The sequence below is a fragment of the Corythoichthys intestinalis genome, chromosome 16 (assembly GCF_030265065.1).
Source record: "Corythoichthys intestinalis isolate RoL2023-P3 chromosome 16, ASM3026506v1, whole genome shotgun sequence".
In the NCBI taxonomy this organism is placed as follows: domain Eukaryota; kingdom Metazoa; phylum Chordata; class Actinopteri; order Syngnathiformes; family Syngnathidae; genus Corythoichthys; species Corythoichthys intestinalis.
This window is the reverse complement of record NC_080410.1, coordinates 17,343,423-17,363,362: the sequence shown is the minus strand read 5'-3', so window position 1 is coordinate 17,363,362 and position 19,940 is coordinate 17,343,423. Positions and strand designations below refer to the sequence as shown.

The following is a 19,940-nucleotide window of genomic DNA, read 5'->3' as shown; positions in this document are numbered from 1 at the left end:
CAAATGATTCTTAATTGTTGGCATCCACGTTTTCACTTTTTTCCTTACCGGTCATAACATTTGCCGTGGAGCAGCGATTTGGCATAGCGGTCCAAGTTTCCTACTGGGTCGTTTCCTCTCATGCCTTTCTCATCACCATCTAAGGTCACAAAGAAGGCTGCCTTCTCGATGGCATCTAGCGATCGCTTGTTCACACCGGTGCTGAAATACTGCTTTCTCATTTGAGACCAAGGAATCCTGGGAATAGATTGAAATATGTTAACAGAGAAGAAGGCACAGTACCCTACATGGAGTGAGGCAACGCTAATGATCTGCAAGTTTACATTTGTGCATCTGTGCAGGACACATTGTCCCACATACAGTGGTACCTCTACATACGAAGTTAATTCGTTCCAGCACCTTGTTTGTAAGTCGAAATGGTCGTATGTTGAGCAGGATTTTCCCATAAGAATAAATTATAATTAGGGCTGTCAGAATTATCGCGTTAACGCGCGGTAATTAATTTTTTTAATTAATCACGTTAAAATTAGGGCTGTCAAAATTATCGCGTTAACGTGCGGTAATTAATTTTTTTCATTAATCACGTTAAAATATTTGACGCAATTAACGCACATGTCCCGCTCAGAAAGTATTCTGCCTTTTGGTAAGTTTTACAGCAAGGCTTTTTGCGCTGTCCAACAGCGAACTCTTGTGGTCGCTTTGCGACATGGTTTGTTATTTTCTTCTTTTCTTTCTTCATAATGGCTGCACGACGTCTCGGGCTGATAATGTTGTGCTTATATGATCCTTGGACAAGATTTGTCCGTAAGTATGGTTGTTGTAAAGAATGTACATATTATATTATTATTATATTATATTATGATTATATTAGTGAGCGAAAAGTTATATTTTTTGTATGAGACGCTTTTTGTTTATGTTTAGTGAACCTGTATAGCGTGCTAAGCGTTGTTGCTAATGCAATGCTTGTGTACTTTTATTTTGTAGTTTTACGACGGTCTAAAGAGGACAATGGTTTGAGGCCATTTTATTAATAAATCAGATGAAAAAGGAAGAAGTCTAATTATTAAGGCGTCGTTCACTAGCTGTCTAGCTTTGGAAAAAGTAGACGCTTCGGAGTGAGGACAGCATAGACAGATTTAAATGACAGTAGAGTGAAATGCCCACTACAGTCCTTTTGTACCGTATGTTGAATGTATATATCCATCTTGTGTCTTATCTTTCCATTCCAACAATTTATTTTACAGAATATATATATAATTTACAGAAAAATATGGCATATTTTATGGATGGTTTGAATTGCGATTAATTGCGATTAATTACGATTAATTAATTTTTAAGCTGTAATTAACTCGATTAAAAATTTTAATCGTTTGACAGCCCTAATTATAATTCCATTTATTTGTTCCACAGCCCAAAAACCTCCACTAAATCCTTAATAAATACTTCTGATACTATTACAAATGGCAGTTATACATAGCAAAGCAAATAAATTATAAATGAAGATCGGAATAATAATAATAATAATAATAATAATAATAATACTTGTAATAAGGTAAAAAATCGGGTTCTAATGTGGCGGACTTTTTTTTTCTGTACCGGAACGCACCTCGGGGTTGATGTGACGGTGAGCAAGAGAGCACGGTTCTATTTCACTTTGTTTTGATCCTGGCATCAACAGCAGCGGACACTAGGCAAGTTGATGGAATAAATGATTAGATACCTGATGAAGCTGGCGATTTCTTTGGCGATGTTTCCACAATAAGAATTGTCACCTTAACTTATGATGACGGGCGAACGGAGGAGAACCGCCGGTCAAGATCGACATTCTACGGCCCTATTGTCGACCCAGTTCATGGATGTACACGCCATGATTAAATTTTGCTATCATTCACATCTTATTTCCATGGTAAGCGTCACCTTTTCTTTTTTTCTCTAACTGCACTAACCTTTTTGGATCCAGTGTTGATTTCTTTCACAAGAAAATCAGCCGTGTGTCCGTCTTCCGGCAAAACAAAGAAACTGCGGCGCTGTCAAAAATCGTCGTATTTCGAGCATGTCGTTGGATGTAGAAACAAATGGCGAGTCAAATTTTACGCCGGATGTCGAAAAGATCGTGTGTCGAAGCGATCGTATGTCGAGGTACCACTGTACTTTTTTTAAATTTCAAAGCAGATATGAATTAGCTACATTTCCATTAGTTTTCCCCCAAATAAATGAGGTATTTTGGAAAATTAGAACTTTGACTTAAGTGCATTTCCATTGAAGGCCGTTTTTCAAAAAGTCTATAATGATGTAGATGCCCAAGGCCTGTTGCATGTAAAGTTATAATGTGACTTGGTACGTCACATCCTGTGACATATAAATTTGAGGAGGAAAAAATTTTTTGTCATTTTTATTGGCGATTGAATACAAACAAGATCATAGCTGCATAAGAAAATATATCAATGTGCTATGCAAGTAATGCACACTAGCTTGTGCAAGTTATTTTATGTAGATGATTAATGTAAGTAGAGTAATATGGCATATGTCTCACTTTAACTGAATGTGGAAAAAATCTAATAACCACAAGAAAAGTAAGGGCCTAAGTGTTTACTTTCTCTTGGGGAGAAAATCCAAATGCATTTCATCACGTTTTATACTTGATACGTATGACATCATGCACAGATGTTGTCTCATGAGTTCTGCCTGATAACCAAAAAAACACAGACATTGCAACAGAGTTGAAACTGGGTCGTTTACTAAATCCAGCTTTCGGTACCTGTGAATTGTTAATTGTACACAGTGGCCTGTGGTTTCTACCTGTCTCCAGCAGTAAGTGCTCCTAGTTTGTCTTCTCCTGGCTGTGGGGGCGAAGGGTCATCCAGGATCTTTTGAATTTGATACTCAATCTCCCTAGGAGAGAGCAGGCGGCCAGCCCGGTACACCCACAAGCGGAAATAGCGGCCTTTGTGGTACACTGCAACAAACTCGCTGTCCAACCAGTGCTGGAGAACATCTGTGGAGAGGAACGGAATTGTTCAAGTGTTCAAACAAAATTGTCAAGATTCAAGCATATGTTTAATGCTAATACGCTCAGCTGAAGAACTGCGTGATCAGGGTGTATGCAGACAAGCAAACAGACTAGACTAGTCTAGAACTACAAGTAGTGTGCATGTCTGTGTTTTACCAGTCTCAACTCCTGGAGTGCGTGTTGTGTTGAACATCCTCTCAGTCTGGGCAGCACAAAGAGGTATGACAGTTCCTGGAACACGGCTCTAATTCATGAAGAGATAAGGAAAAATTTTTTAAAACAGTTTAACTGTCTTTGTGTTTTCACATTTTGAGTTGTACAGAGGTGAGTAGTAATGCGTTACATGTACTCTGTTACATTTACTTGAGTAACTTTATGAGAAAAATGTACTTTAACTACAGTTGTTTTACTAGGGCATACGATTTACTTTAACTTGAGTAGATTTGTGGAAAAAAAACGCTACTCTTACTACGCTACTTTGGGCTATACAAGTCGTTACATTTTTCCCTCTTTATTCTACATATTATATTTATTATTTTTTAGCCAGTGATGGCAAGACTAGCGCTAATTTCACCAATAAGACGTTGCAACAATAATCACATGACTCCATCACACCAATCAGACGCAAGCTTGCCGTTGTACGATCACGCCAGCCTGTTCAATTACGTGTCATCTTTAAAGCAACGTAAACGATGAAGTATTTGACATTGAGCGCTGCCCTTAACATGACTCAAAAGCGCGGATTTTAACCTCTCTCCCAGTTTTTATTTAGCACTGATTGACCACGGAAAACAGGTGATATGATACTTTGAATTTCATAATAGTACCTATGAAGAAACTACAGTATTCACTATTCAAACAAGGAACTATTTTCTCCACTAGAGGGCACTAATGCTGTTTGGACAAATATTGCTTCATTTCAGCCTTTTTTTTCTTGTCAGAATTCAATGTTTTGTTTTGTTTTGTTGTCTTTGACTTGATGTGGTTACATAATGGGTACAGTATCCTTATAACAACAGTTCATATAGCTAGTGCTGAGAGAAAAAAAATACCATTGTTTAAAAAACAAAACAAAAAAAACACAGTTACTCACAATGTTACTCATTATTTGAGTATTTTTTTCACTGGATACTTTTTTACTTGTACTTGAGTACATTTTCTGGATAACTACTTTTACTTGAGTAATATTATTTTGAAGTAACGCCACTCTTACTTTGGTAAAATTTTTGGCTAGTCTAACCACTTCTGGTCTTGTAATCTATCTTAATATTGAATGTTCCAATACAGCTAAAACCAGATTGCAAAGGTTTAATGAGCACTTCACCCACATTGAATAATATCCTTTATTCAGAAACAGAACTTCTACGTACTGGTTTCAGCTCCTCTCGGTTGACTTTGCGGCGGTAGAGGAGCATAGCAGTTATTGTGTTGCCTGCCCTTGCAGCTTGGACGGTAGTAGGGGTCACGTACAGGAAATCCTGTCGAGGACAATTACAGACACATAAATAAAGTAGAGGAAACGCATAGAATGAAATTGAAAATGATTTTAACACACCCAGAGGAAAAATGAAAGAAACAAGAATTCTGAAATAGAATGCTGATATTGAAATTTTTTATATATAGAAACAAGAATGCTGAAATAAAATGCTGATATTAAGTTTGGTAAATATACTGTAGCATATCTCTGTGATTTGTTATCCCATTTCTATTGACATTATAAATAAAATCATCTATTTCACAGATTTTCTGGAAAAAAAAAATGCAGCTGGTTACCATGCCATAATAATTACTGTTGACCATTATGGGGCCTCGGCTCCGGAGATAAATATATTCCTCCCACCAGTCGCTCACCTGGAAGAACACAGCCAATTTAAAAAATATATCTTTGAGGTTTCCTGTCAATTAAATCAACCATAAACACCATTTCTCTGCAAGAAACAAAACAAAACAAAACAAAAACCACAAAGAAAATGCTAATTACTCAATTTAATACATTGGATTTAGGTCTGGGCGAGAAATCAATGTCACGAATTAATTTATTTTTTCATTGCCGATGACAAAAAAAGAAATATTTTGGGTTTTTTTGTCGGTGTTTTTTGCCAAAAAAGGAAGTATAGCAAACAGTTATTCAATAGTTTGTTTCCTTAAACTCCTTTGTGGAGTTATGCCAATTAAGCCAGAAAAGAACCACAGTTATATATTTTGGACCTCGACATTTATTAAACTGGAGAAACTCCAAACGGGACTTAAATTACTGCAGTAACAGTTGTACAAGTAAACGAAGAGTAAAACAGTAAAGCATTACCTTATTTTACGTTCAGTACGTTTTTTACGTTATACGACAGGAAAAAAAAATTTTTTTCTCCTTTTTTTTTTTTTTAATGATGGACAGGCCAAACCTCGTAGATAATTACATCACCAAAACATGGAAATCAAGCAAATCAGTGCAGCACAGTGGCTCCGCCCAGGGGATACAATTTTTAACGGGGGTAACTACATTGGCACGACACCGGTATGCGTATCATATTCAATGGATGACGATCTTGGTAAAAAGTATAGCTGTCCTAAGCAGCCTTATTTAGAATTCCCTCAAGAATGATGGGAAACAAAAAAAACGCTCATTTTCAAATTATTATTATAAATATTCTTGTAAGTTAATTTCACTGTTGACACTGCGTTTCGGGGTCATCAACGTGTTGTGCCTCCCCTGACCCAAAAGTCAAACTCCCCCTATGCTTTCTACTTTTACTTCAGTTGATTTGTGAAAAAAAAAAAGCTACTTTTACTCTGCTACTTTGGGCTACGCTAATCGTTATATTTTTCCTCTTTAGTGTACCTATTAGATATTACTTTTTTTCCCCCGAGATGCCAACAGTGGCTCAACCAGTTCATCCAATGACATGTCGCAAAATTAATCACATGACTATTGTACCAATCAGACTCAAGCTTTGCATTCTATGATTAACATTAACATAGAGCGTTGCCGTCAACATGACTCAAAAGCGCGGATTTTAGCCTCTCTCCCAGTTTTTATTTGGCACCGATTGACCACGGAAAACCGGAGATATGATCCTTTTAATTTCATAATCGGAAATATGTTTTCTCCACTCAAGGGCACACTTGCTCTTTGGACAAATGATACTTCATTCCTGGGGATTTTTATTCTCTCGCCGGAATTCAATGTTTTTTCGTTTTTTTTTTTATTTATTATTGCTTTGACTTAATGTGGTAATGTAATAGGTTATGTTAAGGTACAGTATAAAAATAACAGTTCTTATAGATAACTTGGTGCTGAAAAAAAAAATACAGTTGTTAAAAGATACAATTGTTTAACATAAAAAAATCAAACATCGTAAGCAGTTACTCACAATGTTGATTATTACATGACGATTCTTTTCACCTAATACTTTTTACTTGTACTTGAGTAGCTTTTTTGGATGATGACTACTTTTACTCTTACTTGAGTAATATTGTTTTGAAGTAATGCTACTCTTACTTGAGTAAAATATTTGACTACTCTACACACCTCTGTTATTTGGAGGCCATTGATGGCGACAGACGTCCAATCCATTTTGACTAGGAAGTGGTCCCTGCCAGTCATAATGAATTGGGCGCCTAAAACTGTCAATGGCACAAAAAGAGAAGCATTCAATGCCAGCCTTTCCAGGTAAAACTGTTTGGATGTGTATCACATTCAATGGCAGTGAATGAGTTAGGCCACTTTAATAACAGGTGGAAGACATTTTAACATGTTGTTTTGTGAATGATTAATGATTATTTACTTACATAGTTAGTAGCCCAGAGAGCTTTAAGTTTCAAGTAGCGTTGGAGTCGATTTCCCAGGTTACATTCAAAGTCGGAGGCCAATTTTGTCATCCGTTGGAATTCAGAATCTGCCAACAGAGGGCGTGCTGACTCCAAGTACTAAAACAGGGAAAATGGGATAAAGTTTATTATGTTGACTTATTTAAATCAATATGGGGTCTATGAATAAAGATGTGCTACTGTATTGTGAACACACCCTGCTCAAAGTGTCCTTTATAGCAGGAACAGGGAGATGAGGTAGCGACGTTTGATAGCTGTACAGTAGCGGCTTTCTGCTAGATAAAAGCCTCAGTAGTGTCTGGGGAAAAAAAACAACAGGACAGATTAAGCACTGCACAGCTTCCAATTGTGTTCCCTGTAATACCAAATCATGGATAGCTTAACACTAGAGGCGCAGCGTTCACAATTTTTTGTCCAATCAACGGTATTAGAAAGGCCTCACCAGTCGATTTTTGGTCGATCCTGATTTTTTTTTTTCATAATTTAACATTCCAATCAATCTTATTTTATTGTAAAACATCGAGCATTACATAAAACTCTCGCTCTGTTAAAAAAATTACGGAAACCTTAAAAACCTGTCATTCCAAACTACCAAATTCTAATTTCCCTTACCAGAAATTAAAATGCTGTGGTATTTTTCCTTCACAAAAAGGGAATTACAAGCTTTAAGGAAATTGAAAAATTAATATTCTGGAGATGAGAACTACTAAAATACTGTATATCAGGTCTCTAAGTCTTTGTTTTATCATCTCAATACCTTTTAATGTTGGGACAGTATGAATGTGAACCAAATGGGAGCTTTTACTAAACAGGTATCATCCGACTAAATTCACTCACAAAGAAAGAGTAATGAAGCCACGTAGCAACCGCAAAACAATTACTAAACAGTGAACGTGAATGCCATTACAAATCCACTCCTTCCCACATTATTGTGGCAAAGAGTGACAGACATTACAAGTGTAAAAATTATATCGAGAAAGAATTACAATATCCAGCAAGTGCACTTATATGCTCAAATTAATGACTTCAAATGTCCATGGCTAAATGCTAGCTTGGCTAATGTGGCTAAATGACTCTAGATACAATCAGCGGACAATATCGGTTATTGGCACTTTACTTACCACCCATACTTTGGTAGTGTTGGAAACTCGACCATGCTGCTCAAACATCCACTGGTGGTAGGAGAGAAGCAGCTTAAGGCAAAACCTTAGAGCCAGGATGAGGGACAGCCACAAAAGTGTGCTGAAAACCAACGCAGAAAGCATTGTCTGGCCCTGAGCGCTGAGAGACACATGGAGGCTGGAGGGATAGGCATGGAAGTAAAAAAACAGAAAGCCAATCAATTTTTTGTTTAATTATGTCGTGTTGTACGAACTCTTTCAGTGCCATTTACAATGATAAACATTCAGTCATGTGAGTCTTTTCATCCTTTTGCTGTGAATAGAAATGAGAATGTCACTAGTACACATCAAATCATGGCAGCAAATGTGTCAATTGCACTTTGAACAATCCGAACAACCCCTTTTTTCTCCCCCAAGTACAAGAAACACATTGATGAAAATGTTTTTAAAAATTCATTCATTGAATTAAAAAAAAAAAAAAAAAACTCTTACCAGTCACTTCCTTCCATTGTAACAAGGAAGCTGAAGCCAAGTCAGCCAAGAGAAACAATTAGACCATTATATTATGGGACATTCCTGTGGCCTACTCCATTAGCAAACATGCCTGGAACACCTCATCACGGAGGTGTAAAATAGGCGACAATAAAAGTAAAACTGAAAGCTCGTTTTTTTAAACTAGGCGACAATCAAAGTGAAACTGAAAGGTCGTTTTTGTTTCCGACAGCTGGTAATAGCTGCGAGAATGTAGGTTATTACTATACAGCAAAAGAATGTAGAGCAAGGAGAATTTTGTCTAACGTTCTAGTGTGCATGATTGCTTGTGTGATCATCTCTTATCAGTGTTATTTTTAATTAGATTACTATGTACCCAAATACCATTGATGAATTTTGTGTGAGTTCATGATTGGATACATTTTAATCCATTGTGCTTTATATGGAGGTAGATTTGTGTCTTTATTATTCAATCAAAAAAAAAGTTGCTTCAATCAAAATATATACTTTCAATCGAAGAAAACGTCACTTCAATCAAAAAAAAATGTGTTTGAATACAAAAATAAATTTGAAACTCAAAAAAATATATTTGAAAACTATTTTTCTTTGATTGAATTTGATTTTTTTGATCAAAGTCAAGTTTTTTTTAATTGAAACACCATTTTTGATTGAAGTCATGTAATTTTCCGTTTGGACCACATTTTGGCTAGGACATTTGTGTCTTATTATTCAATCAAAAAATAAATTGCTTCAAACAAAAAAATATATATTTTCAAAAGAAAAATCACTTCAATCAATTTTTTAAAAAAAAATCAATTGTAGAAAAAAAGGTTTGAATGTGAAAAAATATTTGAGACTCAGAAATTCACATTTGAACACTTTATTTTTCATTCAAACTTTTCTTTGATTGAAGCAATCCTTTTTGTGTTTGAGCCATATTAGGGGTAGGACATTTGTGTCAAAATCATTCAATCGCAATAAAAGTTGCTTTAATCAAAAAACTATTTTTAATCAAAGAAAAAAATCATTTGCAAAAACTTTTTTTATATATATTTTTTATTTGAAATATATATATATTTTTTTTATTGAAGTGTCACTTTTTTTGAAAAGCAAAAAGTTTTAAACTTATTTTTTTCAAAGTGGAAAAAGTTTTGAACACACGTTTTTTTTTTTTTTGAAGTGGAAAAAGTTTTGAAGGCACTTTTTTTCGATTGAATCATTTTGACACAAAGATTCTCCTTCAACGCTAGTTCCGGTGTGTTTGATTGGCAGGTAGCTGAGCCAATGACATAAAAGTATGTAGCAAGCATAATGGCCACCAGGGCTCCATCCAGCCATCAGAGTCTGTTGGAGTCTAAGCCGAATATAGGGCACCGGTACGGGCGTGTGACATCGGCATTTCACCGGAGTACCCGCAACGGTACGGTGCCCTGTCGTGGCACACTGGTCGGACCCCGATATCACCCCCCAGGCGCGGAGGCCGGCTGTCGAGTGGACGCCCCGCGAATGACACGGCACTCATTCAAAGCTGAAGCGATGGGGCTGCCGGTGTTCTGACAAAATTTGCAACCCATCAAAAATTGCTACCTTGCGGGTTTTGCGCATGCGCGTAACATTAAAAATGGCCGCGAATGCGGCGATTCCAAAGTAAACACTACAAACTTTCATAAAGAAAGGAATATTTACTTAATTTTCATCATGTAAAGACATGTACAAAAGTTCTCAGACACATCCTACCATGTTAGCTGCACACAGTAACTGCACTCTGCGCTCTCACTGCTAATAACTTTGCCGCGTCGTTAAGTATTAATTTAAGCCATTTTCGTGTTGCACATGTATGTTTATGATGTATCTAGTTTAGTTAGCACTTTGGATAACATTGAGAGTCCAATTGAATGTAAAAGAGGGGGTTTTCAGCGCCACAAAAGCTTTGGGAGCAAAATTTTATAAGGGAGCAAAATTTTATAAGGGAGCAAATTTTGACAGAACACCGGCGTGGACGCCGGCGACTCGCCGGTAGTCCACTCGCTTACTGGGCAGGCTAGTGTCGGGCCACTCGCCGACCACTCCCGTACCGGCGCGTCGCGGACACTCCGGTTGGAACCAATTGCCAACCGTCACGTCAGGGCAGCGGGTGAAGTTCGCCGTGTTAAATCACATTAAGCAACAGGGCACCGTACTCCGGTGAAATGCCGATATCACACGCCCGTACCGGTGCCCTATATTCGGCTTAGACTCCGACAGACTCCGATGGCTGGATGGAGCCCTGGTGGCCATTATGCTTGCTTCATACTTTTATGTCATTGGCTCAGCTACCTGCCAATCAAACACACCGGAACTAGCGTTGAAGGAGAATCTTTGTGTCAAAATGATTCAATCGAAAAAAAGTGCCTTCAAAACTTTTTCCACTTCAAAAAAAAAAAGTGTGTTCAAAACTTTTTCCACTTTGAAAAAAATAAGTTTAAAACTTTTTGCTTTTCAAAAAAAGTGACACTTCAATAAAAAAAATATATATTTCAAATAACAAATATATTTAAAAAAAAAGTTTTTGCAAATGATTTTTTTCTTTGATTAAAAATAGTTTTTTGATTAAAGCAACTTTTATTGCGATTGAATGATTTTGACACAAATGTCCTACCCCTAATATGGCTCAAACACAAAAAGGATTGCTTCAATCAAAGAAAACAGTTTGAATGAAAAATAAAGTGTTCAAATGCGAATTTCTGAGTCTCAAATATTTTTTCACATTCAAACCTTTTTTTCTACGATTGATTTTTTAAAAAAAATTTGATTGAAGTGATTTTTCTTTTGAAAATATACATTTTTTTGTTTGAAGCAATTTATTTTTTGATTGAATAATAAAGACACAAATGTCCTAGCCAAAATGTGGTCCAAACGGAAAATTACATGACTTCAATCAAAAATGGTGTTTCAATTAAAAAAAACTTGACTTTGATCAAAAAAATCAAATTCAATCAAAGAAAAATAGTTTTCAAATATATTTTTTTGAGTTTCAAATTTATTTTTGCATTCAAACACATTTTTTTTTTATTGAAGTGACGTTTTCTTCGATTGAAAGTATATATTTTGATTGAAGCAACTTTTTATTTGATCGAAGCAACTTTTTTTTTGATTGAATAATAAAGACACAAATCTACCTCCATAGCTTTACTGCTTTAACGATTATTCTTTGTGGTGACACAGACCACTGTACATTCAATAAATAAATTCATAAATTAAAATGAAAATAAGTCTTGTGCTTTGCTGCCATCTTGTGGCATTTATAGATAGTTACAAGTTGCCACAGTCTTCTTCTCAAAAAGCAGGGTTTCTATATGCAGCATTTACTAGTAGTCTTTGTAAAGGTGAATTTTTAAGCTTTTGCTTCAGTTGTTGAGATCTACGTGAAGTATCCGATGAGTTTCCAGTAAAAACTACAAATGCCCTTGCTTCCTATTAAATTTAAGTTCCCAGTAAAAGCTATAAATGCTCTTGCTTCCTATTAAATTTAATTTCTCATTATAAAAAAATATATCCCTCTGGAAAAAATACTTATCATAAACATAACTGTGAAAGTTTTTTTTTCTACAGTGGGTTAATATAAACAGTGAGTACCAAATGCACCACTGTACAGTAATTATGCATGCCACTTTCTTCTTGTTTACTATTCGATACGATCAAATTACAATGGTGTTTTGTGTGTGTGTGTGTGTGTGTGTGTGTGTGTGTGTGTGTGTGTGTGTGTGTGTGTGTGTGTGTGTGTGTGTGTGTGTGTGTGTGTGTGTGCGTGTGTGTGTGTGTGTGTGTGTGTGAGAGAGAGCGTGAAAACAATGACTCTAACATTGAGTGACAGTCAAGATGATGTTTGGGATGTAGGTCAGAGTGCATGTGTTGGCAGCACACCCAGCGCTCACTTGTGACTCATCAGCTAAATGTGCAAGGAATTCAAGTGTTTGCAGATTAGCCACTTCCATTTTTTGTAGCTGAATGCAAGGTATGACACCATGGTATTTAACAATGTGTCATCTTGACATGGAAGACTAGAAGATTATCACAAGTACTGGTAATACATTGGCAAAATGCAAGGCTTGACAAAAAGCTTCATGAATAGAAATATACCGTATTTTTCGGACTATGAGTCGCAGTTTTTTTCATAGTTTGGCAGAGGGTGCGTCTTATACTCTGGAGTGACTTATGTGTGATTTTTTTACAGCCGGGTCGGGCAGACTTCTCTCGCTAACTATTTTTAATAAGTATATATTCATATATTTAAACTAAACAATGTATGGATGTTAAATAAAATAAATAATTTGGATAAAACAGCGAAGGCTCTGTGCATGCCTGCGCACGTGAACACAGTGGCCCCACTCTCTTTTCAGTCTTCCCCTCCGCGAGCATCCTGGTATTTCCTTTTCGATATGGAGAAGCTCTAGGACTGAAAAAAAAACTAAAGACAGGGGAATTGAAAAGCAAAATACTGCGGTAGGAGTATTTAATATATTTAACAAACTTTTCCAGTGTTATTTCGTTGTGTAAATGCATTTATAATGATCATAAAAATATGTAGACTATTTAAACATTGAGAAAAAAATGTCAAATCCACTATTCATCTGTTAGAACAGACTAGAGCTGAAACGAATACTCGAGCAACTCGAGTAACTGGAGTTTAAAAACTGATCCGAGTAATTTTATTCACCTCGCGGAATCGTTTAATTTTGCCAGCTCTAAGCATCACGTTTTGCCCGGACTACTTTTAATGCGGGACAATGCGCTGACGTCACATGCGTAGAGGTAGAAGCAATTAAAAAAAAAAAAAAAAAAAAAAACTTACTGCAGCCAACAGCCGCTACAAACCATGCCGACGTTGCTAAAGACTACGCCCGCATAAAGCTAGTTTGGTAGCAGGTAGTGTCCGAAGCGTCTCATAGATATCGCATGCATTTAGGACTAGATGCGAAATGACAGACTCGGCCGCGTCTGGGCAGCGTTAGTAAACAGCCGCCATCTTTAAGCAGTGTACTTCTCATCGCTAATAAATACAACGTTACTGTTACTCGGTCACGTAACGTTAGCTCTTCGTAGGGCTAGGTTGATTATGACCACTGTCGATGCGTGGCTAACGTGTCTTACATACAGGTTTTATATAATCTGTAAAAACACAACGCCGTAGAGTGATGAAGGTGTAAAATTAAAACATAATAAAGCTAACTGTCAGTTTTGGCTCCGTAGTCATTGCTGAATAAAACACCAAGTAGCACTGGTCCCTAATGTGCTCCAATACAGGTATCATACATTTGTTTTGAACACTGAAAAAACTCAAAATCCTATCAGTACTTACAATTTAGATTAACTTAAAACTTAACTAGAACTTAAAAATAGCTTGACACAAATGGAAATTATATTGAAACACATGGGAAAAACACATACCTTTCAAGTGATGTGTGTTATCAAGTTATAATTACATTTTTAGGTAAGAAATATGTTTTTTTTTAATAAGATCTAGAAGTTTAGAAGTTAGAAGTTTTTTTTAATAAGATCTAGAAGTTTTTTGAGTGAAAGCAGTGAATTTTTTTTTCTAGTCACATCTGAGATGCAATTGTTGGCTGTTTTCAACAATGTACATCGAAAATAATGACATTGATTGACTGAAAATGGTTCAATATTGGATTAAATGTCTTTTTTTCCTCATGTATATTTATAATTGCTCTTTACCTTAAAAAAATGTTTTATCCGATTACTCGATTAATCGATAGAATTTTCAGTCGATTACTCGATTACTAAAATATTCGATAGCTGCAGCCCTAGAACAGACATACAAATATTAAAGATATAAATGTTTATTGAATATCCATCTAACAGTCTTGTTTAACTGGGATAATTTGTTACAAAAGACAGGCTTTAATTTGTTATTATTATGCCATATATGCACCGGCATCGTCACAAACATGATCACACAAAACGCAACCACGCATCGCATCCCCACATTTCCTCCTTCTCCTGAGTCCTCACAAATAAAACATTGAATTTCATTTTTTTCGGGCTCGTGCCTGCAAATAAAACATAAAATTTCGGGGTTTTTTGGGCTTGGCAAGCAAATCAAGTTAACTGATCGGGCTCAGGCTGCTTCGGCTTTAATACCAGCGGTCGGTTCGGGCTGGATTTTTTAGGCCCGATCTAACTTCTAGCTTTATGTAATGTTAGCATACCGTACACCTATTCAGCCAGTTGTTCTCTATTGTATTTTAAATTGCCTTTCAAGATGACATGTCTGTTCTTGGTGCTGGATTCTGTCAAATAAATTTCCCCCCAAAAATGAGACTTATACTCCAGTGCGTCTTATACTGTATATGTTTTTTTCCTTTTCATTGCACATTTTTTGGCTGGTGCGACTTATACTCAGGTGTGACGTATAGTACGAAAAATACGGTATATATATGCAAGCAGCCAGAGAAAAATAAACATGTTCAAAGACCGTGTGTTTATCTACCTGAGGGGAAGGTGTTGCTGTATCTTGGCAATTAGGCCCATGCTAGGATCAGACCGCATGTACATGGTGGCTAAGATGGCAATGACGACAAACAGCCAGGATGAAGGGCTGGCTGGATACATTCCCTTGATCACCCGGTTCTGTGATAAACAACATTTAAAAAGTGAAGCCTATTCTTTTGGAGAAATCAAATGTAAAAGCAGTTTTCCAAGTTATCGCAAAACACATTTTACGTAAGGAAGACCAATCTCGCCTATAAAAATAAAGACTCAATCTCAGTCAGATATTAATACAGCATTGTTCAGTCGAAAATAATAGTGGGATTTGTCCCTAATATTTTGCACGTTTTACATGGATAAATATAGGTGGAGGTCTAGGCCTGGACAATATATCAAATTTTAATTAATTCAAGTTTAGTACTACAGCTAATTCCCAAAAAATAATTATTGTAATGCTTTTTTTGCCCAAAAGGAAATCTAGCAACAAGTCATTCAATAGATTATTCCTTAAGAAATAGTTTGTTTCTTTGTGGAGTCATTACTATGTATTTGGGTGCTGACATTTTCATCTGATTGGTATTTGATTTTATCTGTGCTTCTGTCTGTTTTGCTTTTACTCTTTAATTCTTAGTCTCTTTATTCTTTTTTTGGCAATGTGCACTTTGAGATTTGTTTTTCAAATGTAAAGTGTGCTATAAATAAAATGTATTATTATTATTATTATTATATATTTTGAAACCAAAGTTTTGGACTTTATTTACGTTACTTCTGTTCATTGTTCTTTTTTTTTTTAATACCCCTATATAGAGACGGTGCTAGACAAATCAGAGTGGTGTTAAAAATGAGCTCTTTTTAGCTCACTGATTAGTCAAATTCCCACTTACAACACTGAAACTAAGGAAACAGATCGAACAAATGATGGTTACGCCAAATAGTCACTTATCATATAAAGGGTGGGATTTTTAAAAAAAAAAATTTTATGTGGAACAAAAGCAATGTGGGGAAAAAATGCAAAACTTCTCTGTCTTAATTATCTTTTTTGCTCCCCAAAGTAATAACTTCACAAAGATAAGAAACACAATCTTTCTCGTGGAATGATCTATCTAATAATTGCTTGCTAACTTTCCGTTTTGGCGGGGGCGGGGGGGAAATCGAATATATATATATTTTTTTTAATCATCTGCAATTAAAACCTCAAAATTACAAAACTGATTGATATAGAAAATACATTACTCTACTGTATAAGCAAACGTGAGTGTATTACATAACACGGATCACAAACACTTTAATACAAACATATGGTATGGCATACTAACCATCATACCTGAAAAGTCAACCATCAACATTTACCACCTGGCAGGACATACACAGTTGAGAATACTCATTTTGTTACCCTAACATTAGACCTTAAAACTTAGCCTAAATTTTACATCTTTTTCTTCAAATAGCTTTCCCATGAGTCCAGCATTGCAAAAATAACAATAATTGCACTGCGCTTGACACCATATTGATCAGGGTACTTCAAATGGCCTCACCTTGACAGCCACATTATTCTGTATACAGCAACATTTGAATACACTCTTTGGGCTGTGTGTGGCAGGCCCCAAGGGTGCAGGCCTGGCAACCAGATACATCTCGAGCTTTCTGTCTCTCACCCTTATGCGGCTGACACGTTTTTTCCACGATCGTACTCCTGACAGGTAGATTTGGTTCAGGGCTTGATAAGAGAGCTGCAGATCGATGCCCTCTGGTGTTATGGTGAACTGAAATGCCACAGCCTGGTGAGCCTCAGCCATTGCTATGGACACATGAGAAAATGTAATGAATTCATCACATACATTCTTGTACCGATTTGGGCAACGCTTTATTTGACAATGGGTTCATAAGACTGTCATGAGACAGTCATAATTAATTATGACATGACACTGTCATTAGCATTAATGAATGCTTTTGACCGATGTCTTTAAGTGTAATCTGACAAATTATGACACTTAAGCACCTTTCAGACTTATATTGCAGTAAATTCCGATGTAAGGTGACACGGAATTTGATCGTGTCATGGCTTTAAGATATGGGGAGATATCCCTGGAATAATGCGGGTTGGACATTTTCGCGGACTTGTCCCGTGTTGCTGACTCAGCGCTCTCTGTGCGGGGGGGCTGACCCGATTTTATAACCAAGACATTACGTCTTTTTAAACCACACATTTCCAAAGATGGACGATGAGCTCCCTTCCTTGACTTTACTAACCAGTGGCAATTTCGTTATGTTTTCAATTTAATTTTGCCTTTTCTAGTTTGCCATGTTGATTTTTGCGATGTTTATTTACCGCTTTTCGTCTTACTGTGAAGAAAGAGGAAATGACGACCGGCCCGCCATGATATTTACGTCATGGCCTTTTGTGCTGTGACCCAGGAATTTAACACCTGCTATCGCACATGCCTCATTCCGGACATAATACCTAGACAAAACCCATTAAATGTTAGCGAAATCTCCGTGTCAGTCGATCCAGGAAATTGCTTTCACACATTAGGGCTACACGTTTAATTCCCATGATTTAAACAGTGTTCAGGTATATGCGACATCTAATGACATCTGATTAAGACATGACACCTTCATGAGCATTCATCAATGCTCAAGTGTCAAAAGTTGCCGGATGACACTTAAATGACATCAGTCATAAGCATTCATGAATGCTCATGGCAGTGTCATGTCATAATTATGACGGTCTCATGAGTCTTATGAATCCACTGTCAATTAAAATATTACCCAGTTTTGCAATTGTGACAAACAATTTTTTTAAGCATCAAGTTGCTACCAAAACAAAATAATTAAGTCAGGGTCATGTAAGCCATAAGATTTGGTATACAAGTGTGATGCGAAGTCTCCAATATATAGTGTGTACTGTACATATATATACTATATATACTGTATATATTAGGCCTGTCAACAATAACGCGTTAACGACCATGATTAATCTGGAAATATTAACGCATTAAAAAAAAAAAATAACGCAATTTACCGCTCACGCTAAGTTTGGCCACAACTGCCTCCCGTAGTCCCACATGCTGATGTTTACATTCTCCGCGCGGCAATGCAGGACATAATGCAGCCAGCCACGATGAGTGAGGATGATGACCAAATTCCGTTTTAAAAAGATGCCTAATGGAAACCTGGATAAAACCAAAGTTGTTTGCACATACTGCTGTGATGAACTGTCCTTCAATCGAAGCTCAACCAGCCTAAAGTACCACCTGAAGTACAGAAAAAAAAAGCCTAAAGTACAAGGCACATCTTCGCTTGTGTTAGCAATGACGCTAACACTGCAGGAACAAGCCGCAGTCATCAAGCTTCACTGGCAGAGTGCGGACTCTGACTTGCCAACAAAAAGAAACCAAGTAGGTTGACTACTGCTATCGCTACATGGGTAGCCAGAGACTGTAGAGTGTAGATCCATTAACATAGTCGAAGACGAGGGCCTTGAAAATCCAATGACAACAAACAACAACAACCAATGACATACCACTAGACAGGTACAAGGCAGTGCCAGCATGGACTCATGTCCACTACAGTGGTGGTCTGCGCACAATAGTGCCCACAGTAAGCTAGCCCACCTTGCAAAAAAGTATCTGGTCACACCTGCCTCCTTGCAAGAGACTATTTTCTTTGACAGGGTACATTGTTCAAAAGAAAAGATCTGCTCTGTTATCTGAAAATGTCAACAAGCTAGTTTGCCTGAGAAGTTGGTTAAAAAAATAATAATAATAAGAGTATGGCTAACTTAAGCAGTGTTTCTAAACACCTTTACACACAGTTTAGTGTAATGTTTTTCAGTTAAGTGTGTGAAAATTGTTTTTTATTTTTAATTTTTTTTTTTTAATCGCACACAGCTTTCAGGCCATATAGTGTAAAACTGCAAGTGCTGCATTTATTTGTTTTCAAATGTTGAATTTAACACACAAGCTGTTTACACTTTTTTTTTTAAATACTAGCTATTGTTACTGTATTGTGCTTGTCTGCTTTTTAAATTGGGAGTCAATTTTGGGTAATATGCCAAACGGTACTTGAGCCACATTGTTAGTCTGAGGCACTTTAATCTGTTAAAACTCTTTGCTGTTTAATACAGACATTTTATTTTATTTTTTATTTTATACGAGCTGAGTTGTTAAATAAAATTTTAAAACTCTATTTGGTTATTATTAATTCATTCACACATCCTACATTTCATCTTAAAACAAATTTTAAGTCAATTATAGTATTTTCCTTGATTTTTTTTCCTGAAGAGCAACTTTATTTATCCCGAGGGAAATGTGAGTAATCATGATTAATCACACAATTGACATATGATTAACTAGATTAAATTTTTTAATCGTTTGACAGCACTAGTATATATAGATACAGACACAAACACACATCTTATTCTTTTACTTTAAATAAACAAAATGATCATAAAAAGAATATTCATAAGATTAAAATGGATTTAAAAAAAAAAAGAAATACACTTTGATTTTGGCCCCCAATAAAACTCTAAAACAACCTTTTTTTTTTTTTTTTTAAACTAAATTTTTACTGTATATGACTAAATAATTGTTTTAGGACAAAGTTGACATATTTCTCTTTAAAACTTTTGTACATATTATGTGTACGCTGCAGCCTAACTAAGATATTTCAAAATTCATATCACCAAAGAAAATGAACTGGTAATATCGGCAACTAAGGGTGCTACAACTAATCAATCAAAGCCATTACACTCAATTAAATAATTAGTTACCAACAAATTTGATAATCGATTTTTGCCGGTAGCTATGAGCAGTCCCGTTCGGGTCCTTGTTTATGTGCAACGTGAGGCTGCGTGCGCACGCGAGTGATTAGAACACAAGAGAGAGAGTTCACTGCTACACTCAGGTTGGATTGCTGAATCAATAATATTACAAAGTGTCAAGAGCTAGATTGTCTTTTTTGCTATTAGAGCCAGTGTGTCTCCACCAGAGGTGAGTAAATAAAGC

At 36.3% G+C, this 19,940-nt stretch overlaps 1 protein-coding gene across 2 annotated transcripts in view; it reads right to left on the bottom strand.

Annotated features, from left to right (window-relative positions):
• Nucleotides 1-19,940, bottom strand: part of cpt1a2b (carnitine palmitoyltransferase 1A2b) — a 56,501-nt gene that overhangs the window by 27,820 nt on the left and 8,741 nt on the right. The window contains exons 2-11 of one of the 2 annotated variants that reach the window (XM_057861464.1): nucleotides 16,470-16,732; nucleotides 14,936-15,075; nucleotides 7,957-8,134; nucleotides 7,032-7,133; nucleotides 6,797-6,934; nucleotides 4,784-4,861; nucleotides 4,381-4,488; nucleotides 3,167-3,254; nucleotides 2,800-2,995; nucleotides 49-237 (exon numbers count right to left, since the gene is read on the bottom strand). In XM_057861464.1, the coding sequence (XP_057717447.1) occupies nucleotides 49-237; nucleotides 2,800-2,995; nucleotides 3,167-3,254; nucleotides 4,381-4,488; nucleotides 4,784-4,861; nucleotides 6,797-6,934; nucleotides 7,032-7,133; nucleotides 7,957-8,134; nucleotides 14,936-15,075; nucleotides 16,470-16,730 (1,478 nt within the window). In that variant the 5' untranslated portion in view covers nucleotides 16,731-16,732. The remainder of the gene's footprint in view (nucleotides 1-48; nucleotides 238-2,799; nucleotides 2,996-3,166; nucleotides 3,255-4,380; nucleotides 4,489-4,783; nucleotides 4,862-6,796; nucleotides 6,935-7,031; nucleotides 7,134-7,956; nucleotides 8,135-14,935; nucleotides 15,076-16,469; nucleotides 16,733-19,940) is intronic. The other variant, XM_057861465.1, reaches the window with a different exon arrangement.